This window comes from Merops nubicus, unplaced genomic scaffold (genome assembly GCF_000691845.1).
Source record: "Merops nubicus isolate BGI_N331 unplaced genomic scaffold, ASM69184v1 scaffold3564, whole genome shotgun sequence".
Classification (NCBI taxonomy): domain Eukaryota; kingdom Metazoa; phylum Chordata; class Aves; order Coraciiformes; family Meropidae; genus Merops; species Merops nubicus.
The window spans coordinates 45218-73114 of record NW_008606037.1 but is presented as its reverse complement, the minus strand read 5'-3'; the positions used below and the strand labels follow the sequence as shown (position 1 = coordinate 73114).

General features: G+C 37.8%; 1 protein-coding gene across 3 annotated transcripts; it reads left to right on the top strand.

The window, feature by feature from the left end:
• The first annotated feature begins 268 nt into the window (after window positions 1-268).
• Window positions 269-22601, top strand: MAPK8 (mitogen-activated protein kinase 8). 3 transcript variants are annotated; one of them, XM_008939499.1, is made up of 11 exons: window positions 269-438; window positions 3053-3182; window positions 4449-4507; window positions 4632-4770; window positions 9060-9225; window positions 14632-14703; window positions 16688-16870; window positions 17629-17753; window positions 18694-18757; window positions 20515-20592; window positions 21662-22601. In XM_008939499.1, the coding sequence occupies exons 1-11, from the start codon at window positions 317-319 to the stop codon at window positions 21805-21807; spliced, it is 1284 nt and encodes a 427-aa protein (XP_008937747.1). In that variant the 5' UTR covers window positions 269-316; the 3' UTR covers window positions 21808-22601. The 3 variants fall into 3 exon arrangements, with proteins under 3 accessions (XP_008937747.1, XP_008937748.1, XP_008937746.1); XM_008939500.1 differs by having other exon boundaries at window positions 21657-22601; XM_008939498.1 differs by lacking the exon at window positions 14632-14703 and adding an exon at window positions 14204-14275.
• The last annotated feature ends 5296 nt before the right edge of the window (window positions 22602-27897 follow it).

Below are 27897 nucleotides of genomic sequence, written 5' to 3'. Positions count from 1 at the left end.
TACTGTCATTGCCATTTAGGATTTTGCTACCATACAGTCACTTTTGGTTTTCTATTACTTTTGCCCTTCTAGAGTACTATCTTAAGAACATTCCTAAAAATAAAACATTTCAGACATGTGCTATCTCATTCCTGTAGAACTTAAAAATAACATATATTTGCATATGGGACCTATTTGGGAAGTGTCTTCCACATCTTATAAAGAATTTTGCCTTTGATCAGATTACATATGGTTGTAAAATCTTCATTTTTCAAATTTTATTTCTTTACAGACCAGAAGCAATATTTGGATGAAGTGGTCTAACTGAGTTGCCGTCATGAGCAGAAGCAAGCGTGACAACAATTTCTACAGTGTTGAAATTGGAGACTCTACATTCACCGTATTGAAACGATATCAAAATTTAAAACCAATAGGATCAGGAGCACAAGGGATAGTATGGTAAGGTTTCTTTAAAATTTAAATGTACTTTTGCCTTAATAGAATTTGTTGAGTCCTTTAACTGTTGTATGTTACTGGCTAGGAGTGTGGAGAACTACCTTTTATGTGCAAAACGGCAGTAGTAATTGTTGGCCTTTTTTCCTCACTGAGGGCTGTTGCTTTTTGATGCAGGCCCTTTCCTGCTTCCAAACTGATGCCTTTCTGTGCAGAATCAGCCAGCTGTTCCCCTAGTCCTGTAAATTAATGGGGGCAGGAACCTGGATAAAGAAACTAATCCTAATCCAAAACCACACTGCTTTCAGGGAAACAAAGCCAGAAAAACAGTCTGATATTTGCTGCCTGTAAATGCTTTTACTTCTTGAAATGGTTTGTTAGGGGTCTGTTTTACTTAGTTTCATAATCTAAGTAGTCCCTGATACCAGTTCGTGAGCATTTGTGATGCTGACTGTCATTGTAACATGTAAATACCAGATGCAGTTTAGGAAAATATGACTTGACAGCGTGGTTCTTTGAATAGGAGCTCTGCTGTGTGGACCGAAGTGTGCGATTGATTGAAGACTGGTGGCAGCTAGCTGCTTGTAGGCACTGTTTCCTGGGCTGTGACACTGCCCCAAAGATAAATGTTGGGTCAAGTTTCTTGAACTTTTTGAGTGGTCAAGAGAAGGAAGAAGATAGCACAGGAACTTGCAGATTTTCCAAACCATTTTAACTCTTAAAATGATAACCAGGGCCATAGAAATAGAAAAGAAACATCAAGGAAGTGAAAGGTAGGGAAAAGCATAATCTTCTTGAACACTTTTCCCTGTGACCTCTGTACTACCCTGATCTTGTCTTGATCAGTGTTTAGAGAATGTGTGGTATGGGTGGGATTTTAATTTGTGCTTGTGTTTTAGCTGGATTAATAGTAAAACTGTGTGCTTAGTGCAAATGAAACTTGAAGGACAGTACTCTTAGAAAGTTGATTTTGAAATGGAAACTTCTGGCATTAAGATTGTTTGGACTGCAAGCAGCAGCAGCAGAAAAACTGATCTGAATTTTGCATGTGTGTTAATAAAATGAAGACGTTGGCAGTAGTTTGACTAGTTTCTTTAGTTGCTACAGAAATGCCTGACAAAGCTTTAGATGTTATTACTGTCCTTCTGATTCCTAGTCATATGTTACTGCCAGTTTTCCAAATTTACTACCCCTCCTAGAACTGAGATCAAAAAACTGACCATGCAATTGCACTAGTGTCATTCTGTAGTTGCTACTAGTGGTAACTGGAGCCTTTTTAGTTAAACTATTGTGATTACCCTGAGAAGGACCAGAGTGCTCAGGTGGTTCAATCTTGTCCATGTCTGGAGGAGACGTGTAATTCTTGTAATAGTGTGTAACTCTTGTAGTTCTTGTGATTTAGGTTGCATTTTTCATTGTTTCATTTTGTTTGTTTGTTTTTTTTTAAAAAAATAAATCCAACTTGATTTGGACAAGTATTAAGTAGATGGCCTACAGGCTCAACCATATCTAATGCTGAAACAGACTCTAAGGTGACTGTTATGCACTGGGGATGCAGAAGTTTAAATACTGGTGCAGGAGTCCCACATTGTCAGTGTCTTCTGGCCACCTCTTTGCTGCTTTTTTTGCTGGTAGGTGGAGGAAGTTCCAGAGAGAGGAAAATGTAGACCAAAGAAAGTTACCAGTATATGTTGTTCCTATGGTTATTTTTTTTTTCTTCAGTTGTGACTAAAGGTGTTTTGATATGTAATAAATTTAAAAAAAAAAAACAAAAAAAAAAAAAAACAAAAAAAAAACAAAAAAAAAAAAAAAACACCAAACCAAAACAAAACAAAAAAAAAAAAAAAAAAAAAAAAAAAAACCACAAAAACAAACAAACAAACAAACAAACACCTCAAGTTTACGTACTCTATAGACAACATGCTTTTTAAACTAGCTACTTGCATGTAGTAGATCCTAACCAGTTACTGGCAGATGTTCTTCATTGGGTTTGAATACCATTCCTGATATAAGATAAACTGTTTTCCTTGCTGAGGCTTTTTTAGTAACTGATAAACATTTCCTGAGTCTGCATGGTAGTCAGCCATTGTATTGCCTCTTACAGGAAACAAAATCTGTGCCTTCCTGTCATGGAAATGTGGTATGTATGGGAGTTGTCCCCAGTAACAGTATTCATCAGTTAAACAGCTTATGTCACTGAATCATATGACAATCTTGGCACTAGTCGGTGAAAAGAAAGAGTAACATTTTGTTTGCAAAGTAAAAGCCAATGCCATCGAGATGTTGATGTTTTCCTAACTTTTTTCATTTTTATCTCAACATTGATGTTCTCATTGTCTTCAGTATCTCATTCTCAGCATCTTTAGTAAGATATTTCAGGAAGCAGAGATCCTTCAGTACTTTATGGAGATGGCCATGTATTAATCCTATGAAGCTTGGAAACATTTCTGAATTTTGAATCACTAGCACACAAGAGCACTTGGCTACACTCCTTAAAGCTAAAAGATACTGGAAGCTTGGTTTATCTGCAGACGTGGCACAAGATATCTGAAAAAGTGGCAGCTGCCACGGCTTAAAGGACGTTGATGCTGAGATCTAATACTGTTATTTTTAATGACAGCGCAGCTTATGATGCCATCCTTGAGCGAAATGTTGCAATCAAGAAGCTAAGCCGACCATTTCAGAACCAAACCCACGCTAAAAGAGCCTACAGAGAGCTTGTTCTTATGAAGTGCGTTAATCACAAAAATGTGAGTTCTACCTCCCACTTTGAGTGTTAAAGAATTAACTAGAAGGTTATTCTTTGTAAAGGTCTTAAAAATGACTTTAGAGTACGGCATCATCTGTCGATTAGAGAGCTTTTTATTGCATGATTGTATCGCCATGATAAGTACAGAAGAATCTTTCAGAAGATCTATTATTGACTAGTTTTAATATGTGCTCAATCTTTAAATAAAGCCTTCAAACTCAGGAAGGGAGTCATTGTTGTGTTGCTACATTTTACAAGCAGCTGGCAAATAAGAAAACCATGAGTAGTAAGTGCATCTTTGTTTCTATTTTTGCTGCTAGATGATTAGGAGAAAAAAGACTGATAATGGATTTGGTTTTTTTCTGATGCATGAATGAGTTAGGAATCTTGTGACAACAGAAACTGTCTGATGCTTATGAAGCTGTGGAGTAGACTGGATCACAGAAGTGGGGAGACTATAAGTGATAAATTTATCAGATTTGAACTACAGAATGCTGGTATTGGCCATTTTCTTCCTTCAGAGACAGCTGTTTGCAGTCTGCCTCACTTTCCCTCTTAATCCCCCTTCAGCAGATAAAATTTCCCCAGGGCTTCTAGAGGAGAGAGTCATAGACTATTTACTCTTTTAGCTACTTGGGAAAATTTGGTATTTCTTCTAGGATAGGGATGGTTTATATGTGGATTCTCTGGAGGAAGTTTTGCCTAAGAGCAAAATTTGTATGATGATCACCTATTGCAAGCCTGCCTGACTCCTGATGAGTAGTAGCTAAGAATGGATGGGATGTGCAGAAACAAGGTCAAGCAACTGGGAAATGTCCTGGAGAAGCTCCAAGAATCTGTTTGTTTCTTTGGGTGGAATTGTTGCTTTACCTCTGTCAATGGCTAAGTGGTATATCTTAGGTAGACTTTGCCAGGTCTTAGTTTTGTTTTTCCTCATGTGCAATAAACAACTTAACAGTTCTTTTCAAATTGAAACTAGGGCGCATGGAAGACTGACTTACTTCCCTAGTTTTTAGGCTTTGAATATCATCTTGTTAATGTACACAGAGTGTCTTTAGATTATGTGATTTGTGGAGGAATAATATTCCTCCTAAAATCATTAGTATCTATTAGAGCATGTTAGGCCTGGCTGAGCCACTGAACATCTTGAGCTTCAGTGTGTTCCAGGAGGTTTGCATCAGAATACTGGCTATTGGTTTTGAAATGTTGACTCTGCAACTTTGCTATTGCTGTGGTGCAGCTACATTTCCTCTCTCCCTTCCTACAGATAATCGGCCTTCTGAATGTGTTCACACCACAGAAATCCCTGGAAGAATTTCAAGATGTGTAAGTTTGCTTTGAACTGAAGCTGAGAATTAATTTAAAAAATACTCGTGCAGAAAGGTGAACAAGGGAGAGAATAAAATGAAATGGCAGTATTGTCTGATCATTCTTTTTTTTTCTTCATAAGCTACATAGTGATGGAGCTTATGGATGCAAATCTCTGCCAAGTGATTCAGATGGAGCTAGACCATGAACGAATGTCCTATCTTCTTTATCAAATGCTGTGTGGTATCAAACATCTTCATTCAGCTGGAATTATACATAGGGTAGGTGAACTTAACTGTGTATATTTTGCATTACATCTGGTTTTGCCTTGAATATTTAAAGGACGAACAAAAAATCAGGAGTAGGAGCAGAAAGGGTGATCATAGCCTGTCCCATAGGCAGAGAAAGCTGAAGGGAGGTCATCACATTTACCTTTTTCCACTGTAATTCTGCAATGAACTTCTTGAATGTTTGAATGGTTTGATAATAATCTACACAAGGCAAATAGATATTTTTGCAGTGCATTACATTACCTCTTTTAATTTTGGATAATGTTCTATTTTAGTAGTCATGGCAGGAAAGAATATCTGAAAGCATCTCTGCCTGTGTTGTTTTGGTAACCAAACCTGAAATCCTATCTTTTGAAAGAACTGCACATTTAATTTCTGCTCTTTTACTAGCAGAGTAATGAATAAATACTGACGTCTTCAGATAAACAGATGATGATAAAGACCTGTAAGTGGAACTTTCATACACCTGTGTGTCACAAAGCATTCACTCAGGTTGCCCACAGGCAAAACTGAACTGATGCCTTTTTGTTGATGTGTGTGTTGCAGTCCAGTCAAGAGATTCTGAATTTTAAGTTTGTCTGTGCAAGTTAAACATCTCATAAATATTTGTATGTAGTATAAAGATTGCTTGAGATTGTCTAGTTACAGCTTTTCAAATACAGTCTCTGCCTTTTTTTTGAAATTACAAGCTTGTATTTCTACAATGCTGTATTTTTCATTGTAACTTTTTAAAGAGTTTTAGAAGTTTCCATTTCTGAAATGATGCAGAAAACATAATTAAGCTTACTCATGTGTGATACCTTCAGTCATTACTGCATAGTCTTCCTTGTGGCTAACCTACACAGCAAAGCAAAACACGAAGGGCAATTCTGAGTGCTGCCACAGGAATTGCTATGTTAGAATGCTTGTCCAGTTCAGTAGTCCATCTCATTGTGACTGGGGTATTGAAGGGTCTGCATGTGGGCATTGAGATAGGTCAGTGGGTTTCTTGTAATATTCTGGGCATGCTAAGCAAAACTAGGTTACTTCGCTTAACACAGTTGCGGTGTTACATTGTGTAGGGCTGACATTATGCAGCCCTTTGTGTCCTCCTGCAAGCACCTGTGGGATTGAAGTGATGGTTTTGTATGCAGCTTCACATTTTCTGGTCTCTTCAGTATTTAGGTATGCAAGTTTAAAGCTGTGTGTTTTCTTAGGCCTTTTTTGGTTTTGAAAAACTGCATATTGTATGGACATACTAGAGTAGTGAATGTAAGAGTGTATTTTGGTGATTCTTAGCACAGGCAGGAGGGAGCTTCTAAACACTTGCTTCAAAGGCAGTTTGTACACCTATAAAGTGGCATCAAACCATTGAGCCTGTAGAAGTCATGGATAAATGTAAACATTAATACATTTATAGAAAAGAAGTAACTACTCGGGTAGTTGGTGGGCAGGAGTAAAGACAGCTTTGAGGATAGAATTCCTGCCCCTGTAAATATGGGTGAAGTCTTTGAAGTGCTTCATTCACCTGCCATGTGCATTATGACTTTATACTTCAAGGTTTAAAATATCGAAATCCTGTTTCTCTGTGGAACAAGCTAAACAAAACCTCAGAAGACAAGGAGGGTGTGCTTTAAAAGGGACATATTTCATATGGACTGTGTGGCTGCAATAGTAACTCTTAATAATAATACCACTCTTAGGAATACCACTTTTCTGGACTTCTAGCACCACTGTCCTTAATGTCTAAGCCTAATTGCTTTGCTGAAACCAGTTACTGCAGTACTGTGACTGCCTGTAGAGCATTCTGGCTATGAATCTAGTGTGCTTTAGTGTCCTCCAGAGCTTTTTTAGGTGTTAGTAGATTCACATGGTTTTTAACTGGGTTCTTCAGCTTCTATCACACCTGGGATAATCTCAGCATCTCAGTAACTTTTTCGAAGCATGCTGAATGACTGAAATTACAACAATCTGTATATATGCCAGTAGAGCTGGATACTGCCTGCTAGAGGCATGGAACAAGGCAGAGATCCAACACAAAGAGTTTCAGACAATTTCACATAGAAGTTGTGGAGGTCATCCTTAGCTGCTGCACCAGAGGATAAAGATTTGATCTTTGTAAAGATTTGACTGTAGCTTTATAATGACTTTAACAGTTGTTGGCAAATGAACACTACTGTGTTCAAAACATTTTGCAGGAATGGTTTCCAGCAAGTGTAGAAGTACGCGTTCTTTTTGTATCTTGCAATCTGAGGAGGATGAATGATGAGCATCGCAGAGTTGTGCCTCACTAATTTCCTGAAGGACACCAAGTATCTCATCATTCTTCCATGGAGGCTCTGAAACTTGTATTCTGCCTGATTTTGAGCACTTAACAAAGGTACCTAATTATGGAAGCCCTTCACACTGATCTTTCTTTGGAAAGGGAGAAGGCCATAGAAACCATGAACTACCCTGCAGAGATGCCCCTCTCTCCTGTGTGGTTAATGGGGAGACAGCCATGAATAATCTCTGATTTTTGGGCACTGACATTTTTGACTTTTAAGGTTAGGTGAGATATCTTCTGCTATAGGTTCTGGGTATACTTATACAGCCTAACTAACTTGACCACTCTTACAGGAGCTTTCGAGCCCTTGTTTATTTAAAACATAAGAACTATTGGTTCTGTATGAATTTGGATACAGTGTCAGTCAACTCTCACCCCCATCATTCTGAAGGATAGTTCTGTATTCCAAATTAGAACATGTTCCTAGGCTTCATGACAACTGCATGATGTTCAGAAATTAAGACTGGACAGTAATCTCTAAGCTTTTGTGCTTTGTCCGTGTAGATTTTTCTCTTGCAAAGGGAAGATCTCTTAAAATTTTCTCTGCTGCTTTGGAGAGGATGAGTATAGTTAATACTATGAGCATGCACCTGGGATTCTGCAATGAACATCCCCCAAATAGCAGAAATGTGCAAAATAAAGCTGTCAATAAACAGGATTGTAGCAGCATCTGGAAGATGCATATTAAATAGCTGGAATGCCTTTATAATACTTGAGTTCATTTGTGACATGTGAGAATCTTCTAAGCCAGAGCTGTCTGCAGAGTCTTTGTGTATGCAATTTGGAAGTGCACATGTGAATAAGGAAGTGTTGAAGACTTTTATTTATCCATTAAGATACTATTGTTCTAGAACTTTTTTTTTTTTTTGTGATTTCCTGTCTGTCTTTAATGCAGGTTTCTTAACTTTATTAGAAGTTAGCTGTAAAGTATGAATGAAAACTACATTTATCTTGTGGATAGCCACTTTTAAGTCTTTACGAAACAGTGAAAGATAGGGCTACTTATCAAATGCCTACAACTCAGTGCTGGAGTCCTCTATCACATCTCATGTTTTTCTCTTATTAATCTTAGTATAGTGTAGGCAGAAAGGATTCAAGCCTTATCTGTGTCTGCCTTTGTGCTGTGAATGATTTTATGATGGCAAAGTTACTCTGTCATATTTGCTCTGTGACATTCAGATGTGTGTAAGAACCTCCTGAGATCATGACCAAGCATGCCTGTGTAGTGTCTGTATAAATAGATGTTGTAAAGCTGCCACTGTCAATGTGGTTCTAGGGTTCAAATGAAAAGAATACAGTTACAAGTTTTTAACTAAGCTGATCTGAAGCTGTAGAAGGGCATTTTCCACTCCAATTTAATTATCGTGTTATTTTCTGGCAGTTTCTCACTTTTTTCACCCCTTTTGGGTTTGGTCACCAAAATGAGTATAAACCCAAATCCTAAATGAAAAAATAAATTTGTATGAGTATGGGGATTTCTGTTCAGAGAAATGTCTGTGTTGGTTCAAAAGGGGTAATGCAGCCTCAGCTAGCAAAGAGACCTTTTACGCTTTACATTCATGTTATAATTCTAATAATTCTTGTATCAAGGTGATTACTGCATCAAATGATTTCAGCAATTGTCATGTTACTTGTAACTGAACTGTTGTTCCAGTGAGCAGTTTCTAGACCTTTCCTCAGAGCTAACATTTCTTACTAACCTCAATTTATTTCAGACATTGCTAACGTGTCTTGTAATGCTGGTTGTATTTTCCTTCTTTAGTTGCTATATAAATGTACAAGCACAATAAGTGAATTAATTCTGTAGTCTGATGAAGTCACATGAATTAATGCAAGGGGAAAAGAAACTGCAGCTATGGCAATAACCTAGTTGTATATGTGGGGTTTAATGTCAGCAGTATTATCTTTTAAGAATGTGAACCACAGAGTACTTTGTGCTTGTCTTAGCGGTCATATATGATGTTTCTTTTTAAAGGATTTAAAGCCCAGTAATATAGTAGTAAAGTCAGACTGCACTTTGAAGATTCTTGACTTTGGACTGGCCAGAACTGCAGGAACTAGTTTTATGATGACGCCTTATGTAGTGACTCGTTACTACAGAGCACCAGAGGTCATCCTAGGGATGGGATACAAAGAAAACGGTCAGCAAATATAGTCTTTCTTTGGCATAGCTTTATTTTTTTTTGTTTGGCGCACCACATTTTACATGTTAATGTTTTTTTTCAAGCTGTAGAAATTTTATAAATTAGCCTTGTGACCAAAATGCAGATTCTGGATACACCAATTCGTTTATTCAGCTCAACCCATTAGAAATGTTTGCATTTAATAGGAGAAGAAATTGAGGGCCTTGTTTGTTTAAAAATTTAAATAACTTGCTTGGTAGATTAAGTTTAATCCAGGGAGAACTGGAAATATATTAATATGTGGTATGTACCTTGATATACCTTCACCTGACTTTATTCCTGATGAGAATGTAAATTGTAATTCATCAGTAAATGTGTGTCCTAAATTTAATGCTTAAGTAACTGTATTCAATATAGCCTTTCAGGATGTAGGGAACTTAAAGGCTGCTGAGGAACAAACAAGCTAAAACCATCTTCTGTGGTATTATTCTTTATTAAAACCAGGCTACCTTAAGCATGTCACACTAAGTTCTTAATGTTACTGGAGAAAAATTCAGTACTATACTTGGGACAAGAATGCAGAGAGTACTGTTATGTAGCATCCTAGATTCTTTGAAGTCCATGATGAATTCCAAGGAAATTTGTTCATTTTGTCCCTCTGCTTGAATACATTTCCCTCCCCTGTACATTTGCTCTGTGGCCCTTCTTTCAGTATCTTCTACAAGAAAACGGGGGAAGGATATAGCATTTGAGGGAAACACAGTCAAGTACATTACATCTGAATGAAACAGCTAGTATTCTTTAGGAAACCTAAGTAGCATGTATGCCATTCCTGAAATTCTGTTGGAGGGGCCCCCCTTGTCCTGCCATTTCATTGATCTGCTGTCAGTGTGGTCAGTTCAGCTCATTTGGCGTTTCCACCTCAGGCAGGCACAGTGCACAGAGGTTACCATTTGCTGAAGGTATTTTAAACCCTCATTGATTAGTCCTCCAGTAAGGCCCATGGGATGCTGTAGTGCTTGAGGCTTTGTTAGCTGTCCCCTGGTGATGTGAGGCATGACTCCTGAGGTTACTGACACAACTAGGGCTTGCTCTGCTTTTCAGGATCCTTGATGTAGTCTGCAAACTTGCCTGGCAACTGCATACCCTTACAGCAATCTACTTTGGGCTATGTGTAAACAATAGCTGTGGTGTGCAGTCGATTGCGTTGTCATTTATAAAAGCCAAGAAGAATAACTTCTGTCAGTGTTGACAATGCAAGAAGCCAGCTCAGAGGAATGAGAACAGATCTTTTGGGGTAGGCTGTGTTTTTTTTTATTTCTGTTTGGATCGTTAGTGTGAATGAAAGGATGCACATTCCTTCAAATGGCCTCCCTCCATAGTTGGCTATTTTTCCCATCATTTAGAAGTCGGAGGTTGAGTGAAGCAAAGTTATTTTTATATCTGCTAAGGTTTTGTAGAAAGCATATGTTTGCCTCTCTTTTTTCTCCCCCAAGACTTTACACTGGCCAGTTAAGAGACACTGGATGAAAGAACCTAAAGCTGTATTCCGAGTCATGCAGCTGCCTTACAGAAGGAATTGGTACAATGGAAGTCACAAGTTTTCTGACTTAGCTTGCCCTGTTTACGTTTTTTCTCTGAAATATGAAATCATTTTGAGTTGTGAAATTGTGAAATGTTCTTCCCACTAAAATGTTGCTTAGGTTATTGTTGGAGTTAAGTAGATTATGTTCTAGAGCACCCTGTCATGCTAGTGACAATCGCATTTCTTAAGCAAATGTGAATTGTGCTGTGCAGCAGAATATAAATAAAGATTGACTTTCTTATGAAAAATTATCAGTCTTCCCAAAGCCAAATACATGGTCGTGGGGCTGACCTGCTGGAGAGCAGTGTAGGGGAAAGGGACCGGGGGGTCCTGGTAGACAACAGGATGACCATGAGCCAGCAATGTGCCCTAGTGGCCAAGAAGGCCAATGGCCTCCTGGGGTGCATTAGAAAGGGTGTGGTTAATCAGTCAAGAGAGGTTCTCCTCCCCCTCTATTCTGCATTGGTGAGGCTGCATCTGGAATATTGTGTCCAGTTCTGGGCCCCTCAGTTCAGGAAGGACAGGGAGCTGCTGGAGAGAGTCCAGCGAAGGGCTACAAAGATGATTAGGGGAGTGGAGCATCTCCCTTATGAGGAAAGGCTGAGGGAGCTGGGGCTCTTTAGCCTGGAGAAAAGGAGACTGAGGGGTGATCTCATCAATGTTTACAAATATGTAAAGGGTGAGTGTCAGGAAGATGGAATTAAGCTTTTTTCATTGATGACCTGTGATAGGACAAGGGGGAATGGGTGCAAATTGGAGCATAGGAGGTTCAAGGTGAATATTAGGAAAAATTTTTTTCCTGTGAGGGTGATGGAGCACTGGAACAGGCTGCCCAGAGAGGTTGTGGAGTCTCCTTCACTGGAGTCATTCAAAACCCACCTGGACGCCTTCCTGTGTGATGTGCTCTAGGTGACCCTGCTCTGGCAGGGGGGTTGGACTAGATGATCTTTCGAGGTCCCTTCCAACCCCTATGATTCTATGATTCTATGATTTGGAGAATGTAAAAGAAATGTGTGGACTGAGTCAGGAGACGGTCTGCATTTCCATAGGTGCTGTTGTCATTGAAAGGCTATTTACATAAACTGTTGCTCTTCTTAGTCCTGCCTGGTGAGTGGAGCTCCCCTGCTAGGCAGGCAGGACTGCAGAGTGGAGGGAGGCAGGTATCAAGGGTGTAATTATGGTAAGAATCCTTGTTCAGGGTCCTCACCTGTTAGCACTGATGCCTTTTAAGCCCATACTTAAAAGTTAACTGTTTAATTTAAATATTGAAAACAGTCAGATAAATAATGGGTAATGCCAACATTTAGTATAATTGAACATGGTCATCTGGCAGCTTTATGCTGTTTCAGTGCTCCGCTGAATTTGTGTTGGAGGATTGTAATATATGTTTTGATGATTGAAATACATACTCAGTATAGTATTCTTTTGGTAATGTACTATGCACGTATGAAATCTTTAATTGTTTTGAAACTAGCAAAGATCCCAGACAAACTAGAGTTAACTTCTACATAGGTTTTGATACTGAAGGAGATAAAGCACATTTGGGTGTACTATATTAAGAAGCTAGGACTTGCAAACTCAAGAAATTCAGAACTGAAGGACACCAATACTGTTATCCGTATGTGCCTTAACATACTTAGATTTATGTGCATGGTTTCCAGGGAGGAAGCACTGAAAAGCAAGGAAAGAACCGAACCCTCTGAAATTACTGCTTTTGAGTTTCCTAGTTTGTACACTAGGTTTGAATTTCATTTTCACGTGGCAATTTTTCTGTTAGAATTATAGAAGATAGTAAGTTCACGCTAAACAGGGCTTTTAAGAGTAAAATGCACTCTGACAAGCAGATTTTTTGAAAGATTTTTCAAATCTGTAATGAGATTTTACTCAGTCTTCTACAGAAGCAGTCATAGGAGCAGTCCTCACCATCCAAGTTTAGCTTGTCTAGCTTTATAAAAAAGTTAGAGACCTCTAAATAACAGGTTTTGTTTGATTAATGAAAGCAACAAAACAAAACACCCCCCAACATCACAAGTTTGGTGTTATAGGGTAACCAGAAGAATGAATTCCAATGTTCTTCTTCACCTCTCAAGATTTTTGTCACCTGAGGCATGAAGATAAATCACTGACTCAGTATTTCTCTTCCCAGACTTCTCCATATAATTCTGGATATTGTTTTTATCATGTTGGACACAAATTACAACAGGTTTGGGTATATTAAGAAAAAACACCACTAATCATAAAATGTTAAGTCATATTTTAAATGAACCAGGCCCTTAATTTCCACCTATTAATATGTACAACTATGATCTCCCATCATATGATTTAGATACTATTTTAGAGGAACTTGTCAATAAGGAGGAAGGTATATTTTCAATGTGAAGCAACATTGTTTGCTTGACACTGTTGAGCTCCTTCAGAATGTTTACCTGTGATTTTTAGTATACGATTGTTCTTATTTAAATCCCCTTCTTATCTGCTTAATTGAAATTCCAGTGTCATGTTTGATGTAAAAGTATTCATAATAACATAGTTTTCAAGAAAACTTTTGCATACAGAGTTAACAGTATCTCTGAAAGCATCCACAAAATAAATTGGCATACCTATAAAAAGTAAACTTGTGCATCTTTGAGCATGTCTTCCAAGTGATTTATTTTAAGGTAATGTAGAAAATGTGTATTTCATAAAAAAAAAAAAAAAATCTGCTTTTGAGTTTTTCTTTTGTATAAGATGTTATTTCAGCATAACTGGAGAAATATTTTTAAACAAAAAATTTTAACTGAAAATCTGTTAGGAGCATACTAATTGTCATTAACTGATCCTCTAAAATTCTAAGTGATCTTTTACTGATTGTGTTTGCTTTTTGTTTAAAGGGAGAGAGAGATGCATGGTAATCTGACTTGTAGGAAATATTCGATGGCAAATTTTAATTTCTATGTAATAATCAGTTAATTCTTCTCTTAAAAGTACATTTAGTATCTATTTAGATACATAATATTTTGAACAGTCACTTCCCTCTGCTACTTTACAAATTATTCCTACAATTATGACGGAATTACTTTTAAGGGAAAAAAAGTCATCTTCGGTGCTCCAATCTAGTCTATTGGCAGCTTTGCAAACCTCAGAGCTTGCAGAAGGGCTTTACTCTGCTTGATTTGTGTGTATCTCTCTCTGCTCTAGCTCTTGCTCTAACACTATGTTAACAAAAGGATGTTTTTCTGCCTTGGTTTTGAGACAGTTAAAAGCTAATCCTTGTACACGGTGTAGTTTGAAATGTTTTCATTGATTAGTATGAAGACTTGCTCTTCTTCCTGTGCTGTCTCCGCAGTTTATAGGATGCAGTCATGTTATGCTTCTTTTAATTTTAAATGACCGTTTGCTTTGCTTTTCCTTCTTTTCGTGCTACAAACATAGTGGATTTATGGTCTGTGGGGTGCATTATGGGCGAAATGGTTTGCCACAAAATCCTCTTTCCAGGAAGGGACTGTATCCTTGTGCTGCTGCAGCAGGTTGAATTAGTTAGGAAGTGATTAACCTTTTTATTGATGTTGTGTCATGAAAATGCATATTGTGCAATTTTTTTTTTTTTTTATTAAATGAACACAGATTTTTCTTGTGATACACTTTAAAAAAAAACAAAAAAAGAACTTCATTTATATTCAGGCTGCACCTAGCAGTAGGACATAGTCTCTGCTGGTCCTGTAGTTAGCATACGTTCACCTTCACTCATTTCCATTACACATGCTTTTTATAGTCACTTCATGTGTGTGTGTCTGTATACTTTTATTTTCTTTATTTTAATAACTATCTTTTATGTTAATATCATTGCATTTTGTTTTCAGTTGACATTTGGTCAGTTGGGTGCATCATGGGAGAAATGATCAAAGGTGGTGTTTTATTTCCTGGTACAGATCGTATCCTTACCTTTGGCCTAGGATATAGTTGTAAAAGGTCAAAAGATACTGCATTGATATAGTTTCAGATTAAGGTGGTTCTAATTTTTAAAATACTGGTTTTAAACTGCCTTTTCAAAATGCAATTTGCAGGTTCACTATTTTGGTTCCAGGAAGCTGCAAAAAATATCCACAGTTATACCATTTAAAGTAAAACCACAACACAGCATTAATGTGTATGACTGTCTTTAAATATTAATACTAAGAAAGATGAACAAAATACCACTTGGGCAAACAGGCTTATTTTTTCTTTTTCCTTTTTCCTTTTTTTTTTTTTTCTCCCTTTTCTCTTTTCTTTTTCCGATTTAATATAATGTCTGTCCATTGCTTTTGGATGTTGTCACATTTAAAACAGATGTGGGTTTTTTTGTTTAGGTGATGTTTTACCAGTTCACGTGCATTGATTTTTGCTTTGGAGATCATTTTATGTAATAATTTACTAATATTGTTTAGTACTTGAGTGTGTTAGTAGTTGTTATTATTTACATTTTAGAGGAGATTATTACAGAAAAATTTCTAACTAGCTTCATTAGTTAATATATTTTTATATGCAGAAGTGATCCTGCAAACAGCTTTCAGAAATATCTGGCACTTCTGTCTTTCTATTCTGTGAATGGTTCCATAATATATGTATGCATTGTCCTGTGAGCAGTACTTCAGACAAAGGTTCTGCTCCGAGCAAATAGATCTGAAACCTCTGGATCATCACTAAAATTAGTGGATCTAACTGGAGTTTGGCATCTTACTTGTTTTACTAGTAGTTACAGTCAGTTTTTCAGATGCCATCAGAAATCTTCCTGCTTTTGCTACAGGTTAACTGTTTAATAATTGGTATAGTGCCATTTAGGGGTGAAGATTTTGAGGTGCAGTGAGGAGATCCAGGGCATCCTTCCTTTCCCATTGCTCTGTCACTGTGTGGGCTGCACCATGCCTAGCTTTATGCATCTAGTTTGTTAGCATAGCTTTTCAATTTATCCTCACTGCCGGACAATACCTTTTTTTTCAAGGCCTGTACTAAAGCACTGTAGAGCCTGAAAATCTGTATATAAATGTCTGCTGTTAAGTTTTAAGAATGTATGCAGGGTCCCACTACATCTGACTGAAGATTTAGGTAGTCCAGTATCCAATCTCTGATAGCAGCTGAAAAGAAAAAGTTGGGGAGAATATATAATTGAGATAAGCACATATAAAATTCTGCTGGAGCTCTCTCCCATTATCTAACCATCTGCTACTAGGAATTCGTGAGCCAAATGTTGCTCTTTTTTACTCAGTAACAAGTATGAAATTCTTCTGCTGTGAACTGGTCAATGTCCCCTTTGTTCTTTGTGCATTTTCAATTAAGATATTCCTTATGCGTCCTTGCAACTCTTTAACTTCTGAATTCAAGTCTCTGACAAAGTTGTCATTGACCTATGGGGGCCAATATTTCATCTTTTGTGTGCCCACTTGTGCTCAGTGTTGCATGTCTTCAGTGAGAGATCATAACCTGGGAGAGTTCAGGACTGGGCCAAGGTGTCAAGATAAGAACGAAGGACAAAGCACCTTCAAGGGGTAATTCTCACGAGTTCCTTGGTGATGTGGAACAGCTTGACTACTGTGAATACATGTTCAGATGAGGAAGTGAGCTCTTCTCCAGAAACCAAACAGTGCCTTTATTTAAATTTGTTTAATACATTTTGTGAGTCTCTTTTAATTTTGTTTGTACAAAGAAGTATATCCTTTGCTAGGTAACTCTGATTTTGACTAAAGTACGTGTTGCCTTGACTATGCTATCACAATCTTACTTTGTTTCACTGTTTTCTCTAAGAAGGTAGTCCTAATTAATGATGATGAAGTTGATATTTTATTACAATTTTCTGTGTTTTCTGTTGATTTAATCAAGGGGTTTTAACATAAATTTTTAGCTGAAAATGAGACACTGTTTTTCTTAGCTACATAACCTTAGATATTGATCAATGGAATAAAGTTATAGAGCAGCTAGGAACACCATGCCCCGAGTTTATGAAGAAATTACAGCCTACAGTCCGAACTTACGTGGAGAACAGACCTAAATATGCTGGATATAGTTTTGAAAAACTCTTTCCAGATGTCCTTTTCCCAGCTGACTCTGAACACAATAAGCTTAAAGGTAAGGTGTATCTTCTGTGTGTTGTATTTTGGTTTTGTTCACTATAAAATCATCCCACTAAGGATTTAAATATTAGAACATTTATATCATGGGAGCGGATGACTGTGGTGTATGGTTACCTCTACTTATCTTCTCTGAAGCACCTCCTTTTCTGGAGTTATGTTTATGAAGGAAAGTTAATACATTCTTCTCAATGACATATGCCAACATGATTTATAGAAGAGTTGGGGGTGGTGGTGGAATAAAAGTTGTGTATGCAGAGCAGATCTTCTTTGTCAAGAGATGATAATGCAGATTTTGTATTCATCATACATAGATATCCTGTAGTTACTGAAATATCTTGCTGGTTCTAAAAATCACCTCTTCAGTGGAGTCACAGCCTCACCATATATTCTGTGACTGACAGTACGTGACAGTTCTTTCCCTGTAAACAGAGAGGGGTAGTAGGTGCTTTCCCACTGTTATTACAGGCAAGGCTGTACTGCCAGTTGAGTTATATTTCACATAAGGATGTCACACCAACGGGCACGATATGCTGAAAACGTATAGTGGAACATGTCAAACCACTTTCTCACCTCTTTTCTCTCTTCCCCCCCCCCAAATGGACAACTTTCCTAAACCCCAAATTATGTGAAAGTTGCATAGGTATTAAAATGCAATTTCTTTACTCTGGGTCTCCTCTCCTTATGAGCTTTGAAATACTGTATTATGTGCACTATATATGGCACGAGTCTAAACAGAAAATTTCACTTTTTCAGCAAGTCAAGCAAGGGATTTGTTATCAAAAATGCTGGTCATAGATGCTTCTAAACGAATCTCTGTGGATGAAGCCCTGCAGCACCCATACATCAATGTTTGGTATGATCCATCAGAAGCAGAAGCTGTAAGTTCTTGTTTAACAAGTCGCATTAAGAAGATATTTTACTAAAGCAAACTTGTGATGCTTGATATAACTGCTTGAAAGAAGATTATTGCACGAACTACACATGTCGATAGAAGCTTAACTGAGCTGTAATCGTTTTTATTGACACTGATAGACATGTTTATTGAAAATAGAATTAGGAATGAGCACAAACTGAAGTACCTGTATCCATGTGTGTGTTCGTGTATAACTGCATATAATTGCCTGGATATAGTAATGCATCTGAAATCTTTTAGAGTTCTAATTTATTGAGCTTCAGTTGTTTCAATATGGTTTGACTGCCCTTGATAGGATTCTGAAGTATTTACTCCTGGGTGAGATAAATATTTTAGTTAGTTGTAGCAATTGATAGTACTCTTAAATTAGAAAGTAAGCGTTTCAGCAAAATCTGAGTACAAGAGCTTGAGCTTTCAATTATCAACACCAATGAACAAGGGGATTGATTTAAAATTTTTCTTTAAACATAATTTTGGGACAATTTCAGCTTTTGAAAAAAGTGTTATTTTTTTAGAAGAAAGGTGGTTGTGATAGAATTGAAAAGATGCTTGATATAAATGTTGCAATTAGAATTATGTTGATCTATAATAGCTAGAGGGAAAATTTAGTGATTAACAGTAAGTAGGTAGAAAGGGCTGCTTGGGCTGGAGATTGCTGCACTTGGGATTTTTTTTAACAGACTGTTTGGTTTGTATTTTAATTACTACAGTAATGTCAGCAAAGATGTTAATCAGAAGAACAGCATCTAAAAATAGGCCAAGACCAAATATGTGAATTTACGTGACCATGTAAATACAGTATTTTTAAATCAAGCTCGTATTTGGAGTGCTTAGTTCCATTTTTCATTTATTCTGGTTTTGTATCCCTTTTGATTGCTTTATCATGAGTTGGTTTTGTTTTTCAGCCTCCACCAAAGATACCAGATAAGCAGTTAGATGAGAGGGAGCACACAATAGAAGAATGGAAAGGTAAGGACAGCATTTTAAGTATAGCAAGGCTTTTGGGAGTAGGCTGAGCCCAAACAATTACCATTAAGGTTCTTCTGAGGAACCTAGTAGTATTTACTTAAACTGCTTGGAATGGCAAAGGAATAGATCACAGCTTCACAACCTCTTGATTGTTGAGACAGTCAAAATTTTGCAGCAAAGGTGCTGAGCCTTTGTGGCAAACTTAAAGCATGCTTATTTCAGTCACCTTTTGCAAATCATAAGGCAGGAATTTTTAGGGAGGGTAAATCTTCTGGACAACCTGACGCCGTTGCAAAAGATGTAGGAGTTTGAGCAATGTAGGTCTGAAGCAAGAGCACGAGTCCTAAAGTGAAGAGCATATTAGCAGTTAACTGTACTTGTTTAAATCATGCAGAGGATTTCAAAGAAGCAGCCTTAAGGAGTGTTAGTAATGGGCAAGATAGTGACCTTACAGCTGGTGTGGGAGACGCTGGTGGTTATCAGTGGTGAAATCCTGAGAAAGTAGCTGGGGTTGAGGTGTGGAATGGATCACAGTATGACCTAAGACTTGTACCTCCAAGAGCATGATCTTTGGTGTTCAGTACTGGTCTAGTATCTGCATTTCCCGGTCATATATGAGGTGTAAAATGATAAAGCAGAAGTGGAACATCTTTGTTACTTGTAAAGCTTGTGCCTAGTTTTGAAATTGCTCCTAAAAGGTGTGGTATTATCTAGATTGCTGTGCAGGCTATAGATTATGCATTTAAGGAAGAATTTAGTGCACAGATATGTAAAGTCTAGTACTCTACTACACTTTTATTTTTGTTTTCTACTAGAAACTGAGTTATAACTGTAAAGGCAGAGATAATGAGACTTGTGGAAATTTTTTGTCGACCTCCTTCCAAGCAAGACTATTTCCTTTTTGAAGCAGATGTGCTGAGGATATTTCAGGCACTATGGAGTTTACTTTTGAGACTCCTGCAGCCCTTGAAATTATAATTCCTAAATGCATTTTTCTTCCAGACTGTTTGTACATTGCATTAGTTTGCCAGTGACAGATAAGAAGTAATATCATGACAGTCAGTTCTTACAAGTTGCATTTAACATGTTTAGTCCTTTTCTTCTATTGCTGATTTTGTAGATTCATAGCTGAAGTCTTTTCTGGGTAATAAGCTGCCATTAACCTAGAAACCAGGCTAATACACAGGCTGTATGACTGATTCATGTTACCAGCACTTCTAACCTGTTAAAGGATGAGGAACTTCTGTAATTGGAAGATAAAGTTGCTGCCTTCATTTGGAATGGCTACTTATATGCCAATATTGTATTTCATTTTGTAGTGGTCTGGACCTTTAGATGTTCTTGCTGAAGAAATTTAATGGCAACTGTGAGTCAGGAGGATGACAGTGTTGTTTGGGTTTGTTCCTACCTGTTCCTTTCAAGACTGCTGATAGAGTTTATCTGTACCAAAGAAGCCACTGATAAAAACTGAGTGGTTCTTAAGTCTCAGTTTGGTCCCCAGGCAGCCTGGGCAAAAGAGCCTTAGAGCAATGTCCATGTGTTTTGGAGAGTGCTAGGCCATTTTATCTCTAACAGAAGAGTTGTACATTTTTATATCACTTGCCAGTTGTTCTGTAGCCTACAGCCTCTTGTTCAAAACTAATTCTCAACAGTAATAAACCTGTGAAATTTAAATGTACATTTTAATGGGAATGTATTGTTGATCCTGTCTTGGCTTTGCAAATTAATTTTTTGCCTTCCCTTCTCTGCATTTTCAGAGTTGATATACAAGGAAGTCATGGACCTGGAGGAGAGAACCAAGAATGGGGTTATTCGTGGACAGCCAGCCCCTTTAGGTTGGTTACAATAAAAGCACAGTACAAAACTACTTTGAGTTGTGAGTCAGGAGAGAGTAAAACTTTTCAAGACATCCCTGAGTAACCTAACTCAACAATAGGACTCTTAAATGAGCAGTAACCTTCTGAAGTCTCTTTGAGATATTGTTTATTTGAATGGAATGTATGAGGTTCACAGCTCTTTTAATTAATCTGCTAAATTCCTCTGTTACTATCCCTCTGTAACTGACAGTAACCTTCTGAAGTCTCTTTGAGATATTGTTTATTTGAATGGAATGTATGAGGTTCACAGCTCATAGCTCTGCTAAATTCCTCTGTTACTACCCCTGTGTAACTGATTTCTTCATTTCAGTCCCCAAGAAGTATTTGTACTGGTACTGTACTGCCATAGTCTGGTTAGATGTGTAGCTGGTACAGTTTCAGATAAAGGTATAACCACTGGCTTACACCTGTTAAGTAATGAAACAGGATTTCGTGGTTGCAAAACTACAGAGCACTTTGAGAAACTTGCTGAATTTTGGAGCAATATATGCACATTAACTGACCATTTGCTGAGGAGTAATGGCAAAAGTTGGACAGCTATTGCAGACTCTGCTCAGGGTTCACTCAATCACTGTGTATCTGAGATGGAATGTATGCAGTGTGGCTGGACACCAGCTATTTCCCATCCTGAAGGGGAGGAGCTGGGGGCAAAAAGACAGGCCCCTTCTTTATTTATCAAAGTACATAGGTATAGTATAATTCTGGGTCACAATATTTTGTAGGGTATAGTAGCTCTGGCTTTATGCAGTACCATCTCAGTGATTTTTAACCTTTAGCCATTAGCATTTACTCTAATTTGACAGGTGGCATGACACATAAATTCTGTGGTTCTCGACATGCCGTTCATTAAGGCTCACATTAAAGACTGGTGGGTTTTATCTACTTTGACAGTGGGTTGAGACACATCTCCTCAAGCTTGCTGAAAGAAGCAAAAGTAGTGACTGTTAGGAAAAGACAGACTAATGAAAGTACTGAACCGTGCAACTGTATCTGCAACTGATTTGCTGTTTTGTTTCTCATAGCACAGGTGCAGCAATGATCAATGGCTCTCAACACCCATCTTCATCGTCATCTGTCAATGATGTGTCTTCAATGTCAACAGATCCAACATTGGCCTCTGATACAGACAGCAGTCTAGAAACCTCAGCTGGACCCCTGGGTTGCTGTAGATGACTACTTGGTCTTTTGGGGGGTGGGAGGGGGGTCCTTTTAGTCATTAATAGGGCACCTTTAAAATTTGGTGGTATTTTTGAGTGTTTTTTCAAAAATAATCGTAGAATTCATCATAAAGTGCTGTAATTTTAAACTGTAAGTTGTGTTCAAAGCAGCCACTTTTTTTGCTGTAATTAACTGTAAAATATTAAACCTGATAATTTTTATGGTGGTTTTAAAATCTGCATATTTGCTTTACTATTATGCTGCTGATCTTTTTTTACAGAATTTGTAAGATTTGTTTTATCAAAGCACATATTAATGTTGTGGTCATTACCATATAATGAATTATTTAAGATTTTATAGGTTTTCAATTTTTTAATTAGAGTTTATTCCAGATGTTTTGTTCATGATATCCTTCAAAGTTTTATGCTTGGTCATATGTCCGTGTCTAGGTGGAGGAGGGAGAGAATTCAGTGCAGCCAGCTGTAGTTTTGGACATACTACTGTGGTGCTGGCAGTGAACAAAATCCTCTTTTATTTTGGCCACTTGCCTATAATACTTCAGCAAAAGCGACAATTATTTTTTTTTTAAACAGAAACAGTATACAATCCTTTGCAAAGTAACCTCATCGGAATCGTTTTATGAACTTAAGAAAGCAAAGCATATCTTCAAAGCTGCAGAAATACCTAGCCTAACAAAGTAATGGGATGTTTTCTGCAGGGCTGTGGCATGCCAAATCTTGTGATCACCATAAAACACGAGGATACTTCATGAATAATACATTGCAATGCAAATAAACTGTTTACTTCTAGCTTGTAGCCTGTTTTTGTACACACAAAACAAAGTGTATCCAGGATGTCTAGACTGCCAAGAAGGAAAACGAATATGCTGTAGCTATACTTCCATGTGATATGTGATTCTTGGGATTTTTGTTTCTTGCTAGTTTTGTCTACTAAGGCAAGTGCTTTTTGGGTAGAAGAGGGAATGACATGAATGCAATGGGGGCAAAACTTTGGCTATTCTTTCTCCACCAAAAGTAACTGATTGCTAAAAACCATTAAGTGGTATGAGAACCTCAGGATTTCTGTAGCTAATGCATTAAGTGAGCAATATATGCCATCCAAAGGAGGGAGAAGTAGTGCTGTATAAATTAATATTTATCTCTTTCATTTCACCATGAGACCAGTGTAGCAGAAATCTTAGGAATGGTTCATTTTAAGTCATAAATATTCAATAGTTTTCAGCACTGAAGCTCCAGGTTTCAATACACTTTTTAAACAAAAGATATATTGAAATATATAGAACAGTTACTAAATAGTCATGTAAAATGGTGCTGCTCCTCACAGAAGTATTTTAACTGTTTACATTTTATATTTACAGAATGATTTATGTATAACTGACTTAAGTTTATGTATGAGTTAAACAATCATTCAGAATTTATTCCTTTGAAAAATGCAGATTTTTAGTGAAGCTAGGCTGTATAATTGATTGCCTTGTGTAGATGCATATTTTGTGTAGTGAATTAGAATGTGAAGAAGAATTTAAATTAGCAATGCTCACAAAAAATGAGCATAAAAGTACAGAAGTCTTGCCAGGTGCAGAGCATGAGCAAATAATATCACTGGCTAGAGAGGTCATCTAGGGGAATGACTGATGCTCTTCAGTGTGGTTCCTTCTGCTTGTTGGGTTAAATAGGTATCTTTTTGAAGTCCTAATTGAAAGAGGAAAATTTGTTTTTGCAGTAAGTTTCAGAAAAAACAGAAGTAATAGTAATGCTTTCAGTAGCTAACATGTCTTTTTAAAAAAAACATACAGGGTTACAAGGAATGGTAATGTCTCAAAGTTGACCAAACTGATAAACTGCACAGTTGTTTTTCTGGCCTGGCTAGACTGCTGGTAAGTGCTGTGTGTGTCATTTTGCTTTCCTCACTTGTGTCTAATATGTCAATGTTGCCTTTCTAAACCACATTTGTTAAGGCAATTATTTTTTACAGGATCCTGCTAAATTGTATATTACCTCAGAATAGGCAGGACATGTTTGGATTCATCTAGCACTGGAACATACAAAATCTGTTCAAGTTGAACAGAGACCAACTGAACAATCTATTTTGTAATTTTTTAATCAAAGTTTAAGCTGTGAATTAAGCCAAAATTTTTGGTCTTACAACAGTACTCCATTGTTATATAGGGTCAAATGATATTCTGGTCAACCCAATGTAATGAATTTAAGACTGACAGGATCAACTTCTGATGCCTGTAAGTGCTGTTAAGAACAGAATTTAGTAAATATAGTTCCTATTTAAATTTATATGGACACCTCTAGATTGCAGTGGTGACTGAAATATTTTGCAACTTTAAAATATTTTTTGCTATCACTTTCCAGTGTCCTGAAGAAAAATTACTTTTAAAATGAATGTTGAGTTAAAGTTACTAGACTCTTACCACAGTGTGGTATCGATCGTAGCTTCACTGAATCCGTAAGAGAGAAGTGAGCTTTTCATCTTTTAAGATAGGGTTAATGAATGGGTGGGACTGTCCACTGCAAGTCCACTGCAGTGTGAATGAGCTGTGTTTAAAGGGATTATTTCAGCAAGGTCAGAGCTTCCCTGTGGGAACCCCGAGTTCACTTTTGGCACCGTCTTCATAGCAGTGTTGCCTTTTTTTTTTTTTTTCCTAGTGCAGTTGCTTGCATTTTAGGCAAATTAAAGTGATGACAAATTTTAAAGACAAGAAAATCATTCAGTAACCACATTATCACAACAGCATGAAAGTCTTAGTTTCCATTTCTTTGTTGAAATATAAAATAATTTCAGTGATAGTTGTACACTGCCACAGACAGCAAAAAAAAAGGGGGTAGCTAGAGGTCAGCTGTCATCTCTTGTTGTCTTGTTAGATCATGTACTATCTAATGCACTGTTCAATTTTATTCTTAAAGTATTAGTAAGTTTTATTTTGGTCTGTAATTCTAAAACCTTCTTATGACAAGAAGCTTCACTAAAGTGCGTGCAACTTTCTTTTTTTCTGGATTTTTGAATCCATTAGGAGTTGGTAGGGGTTGAGTTACTGTGAGCTGCCTAATTTCTTATGTCAGGTGAGGATAAAAGTTGGCCAATATTAATGAGATTCTTTTCTACCTTCTCTGCTCAGAACTGTGGCAGGCATCAAGGATAAAATAGCTCCTCTCCGTTTGTAGAAGTAGGTTTTTCAAGAATTTGAAACAGAAAAGGGGGGGCAGGAATTAGTACCTTTACTCTGTGCTGCACCTCTGCTCTGCTCAGTCTTTTGTTGATGCAAGACAACAGGGTCACAGAATCACAGAATGTTAGGAGTTGGAAGGGACCTCCAGAGATCATCGAGTCCAACCCCCCTGCCAGAGCAGGACCATCTAGTCTAGGGCAGGTCACACAGGAATGCATCCAGACGGGTCTTAAAAGTCTCCAAGGTAGGAGACTCCACAACCTCCCTGGGGAGCCTGTTCCAGTGCTCTGGAACCCTTACAGTAAAGAAGTTCTTCCTCATGTTGAGGTGGCACTTCCTGTGCTCCAGCTTGTGACCATTGCCTCTCATCCTATCGCAGGCTACAAGTGCAAAGAGGTTGCTCCTTTCTTCTAACCAACCTGCCCTCATATATTTATACACATTAATTAGATTCCCCCCTGAGTCTTCTCTTCTCCAGGCTAAAAAGGGTTGGAACTTAGGGGTTTGTGTGTCTGTGTGTGTGAGAAATGGGACTGCCAGGACAGTACCAATCAGTTGAAGAACCTCAGACCAGCCTGATCCACCAGGTCACTTCTATTGCATTCATTCTGCTAAGCTGAACAGACAGGGCACTTCCTCCTGCGTGGGTGCTGTGCAGCTGGTGGTTTTCGTTTCCTGTCTTTCTGGCCAGGAATTCTGGCTCGGTACAGAGACGGTGTCAGCTTCGTTGGTGGGGTGAGCGCCCCGGGCTGCCGGCACTCGGGCCTGAGTTCGGGGTCGGGTGCCTAGGCTGTGTTGGAGGCAATAGCACCCCCTCCTGCCAGAGTGCCCGAGGAGCGTTACTGACGCGGGTGTGCTCATGGAAAAGTGTTTCTCTGAACACAGGCTGTTCCGTTAGGGAGCAAAAATTAAGCACCTTTCCAGGCGTTTGCATGAGTGCGGCGCCCTCTGTGCCAAGAGCCCAAAACGTGTGACATCAAACGTTTCTCGATTAAGAGTATGGGGGGAAGGGGGGAAGATGGTTCAGCTTATGCTTTGTCTTACTGTTTTAAGTTGCTAAAGGAAGTGAATTGCTGCTTCTAGCTGGTTTTATTTTTCGTTGACAGCAGCTCGTCTATGCTGTTACATTTTATTTTCCTTTCAGTGTTTTCGTTCTTATATATTTAGTTCAAGGACTGGAGTTGAAGGAGAGCTGGCTGCCTTTTTCACTAAGGTTAGAAAGAGGGTTTTAATGAAGAAATGTGATGAGCCTTTACTGCCTACCTAAATTTTCAGTTAATTTAATTTATTTTGAGCTAAGGGCACTGGATTAAAGTGGTGTTTTAAGTGATCTCTCTCACTTCCTTCTCTTTAGATTTCTCTACATTACAGATACGTTATGATTCAGATCACATTGTGTTTCTGCTTCTGCAGTTAAAAAATTAAGCTGGAGTTTCTTGAACTACCTCACACAGACTTTCTATGTTTCTTAAGTACGCAAAGCTAACCCTTGCTATTGGAACTACACTGAATGTGAATAGAAAAATACACTTCCTTTAGAAAAATAAACTTATTGGCCAATGTTGAGACAATATCAGTAAGTATGTTTCTTAATATTTCATGTAAGTTGTTCATGTGTAATTAGAGCTTGTGTACAATAATGTACATCTAGAATATTGTGTTAGCTGTAAATTGGTGATTTTATTATTGTAGTCTGGTTTTGTAGGTAAAAATAGCTTACTAGTAATGTCAGCTCATCCTTTACATTTTACAAAAGGAATAATTCTTGGTAAGCTTTGCATACAGATGAATTACTTTTGTAGGCCCAATATCTAGTCTATTTTTGAGAGTTCTTTAACTTTTATTACTAAAGTTGAGAAAAAAACCCTAATTATTGTGATCATTCCTTCTGCCCCTTTTAAAGTATATGCTCAATTTTATTTTGTCCCAAGAAATACGAAGGGGAAGATACACCATTAAAAATACTGGGGAAGACTGGATTTTTTTTTTTTCTTCCCCACATTTGATACCTTTTCCTGCTTTTCCTTTACTCCCTCCAAATAAGCTGTTGGTGGGGCATTACTGAGAACATTGTGGGTTTTTTTTACTTATTCATGCCATAGCTCGTTACATGTGCACCACTGGAATGTATACATTGTTATCTAGTATGTCAATTGGTTATAATGATATTTTAAATAAAAAAGAAAAAAAAAAGTTTGCCCACTATGAAATTAGTGTTTTTTTCATTACTAAACTGGAGATTTTGTAGTAAGGCTTCATTTGATACTTTACTAGCTTCACTCCTTACTGAGAATTCATCTGTTTTTTAATGGTATTTAAAATTCCGTTTTGTGTGTGAACTCATCTGTGGGCAAAGTGATGTTTCTTCCATTTCTCCATTCCCATGGACTTTGGATGTGCCACAGACTGCTGGTAACAAGTGTTTGCAACTGCTGGGAATCCGAATCCATTCTTGCTTCCTTTCTGCCAAGTATTAGCCACCTTCTTTCCTGGAAATACAGCTGCTGTGACCCTGCGTCGCAGAAAGAGGTAAGCCATGGGAGAGATAGATAGTGTATGTAAGGAGGGCCTAGACCCCGTGCTGTTGGACAAATCTTTCTCAAAACAGCCTCGGAGAGACCTGAAGGATCTACCTACTGAAGGACTTTTACTGGAGTGCTGACTCGTGTATCAGGACCACTTCATGCACTGGCACCTCTGCTGTGAGGCTAAGTCCTAACAGAATGCATTTCAGTGTCTTTATTTCCATAGGGTCTCAGCATTTCTTTAAAGAAAGGCTCCAGATGCCCTCGAGTTGTGTTTTTCTGCATGCTGTTACATTATCTCTCTGTATGTTTTTAAGGGACAGGTATTTTGATCATGGGCAGTGCAGTGCAGCCTACTTTGTTTACCTGGTCCACTTATTATGA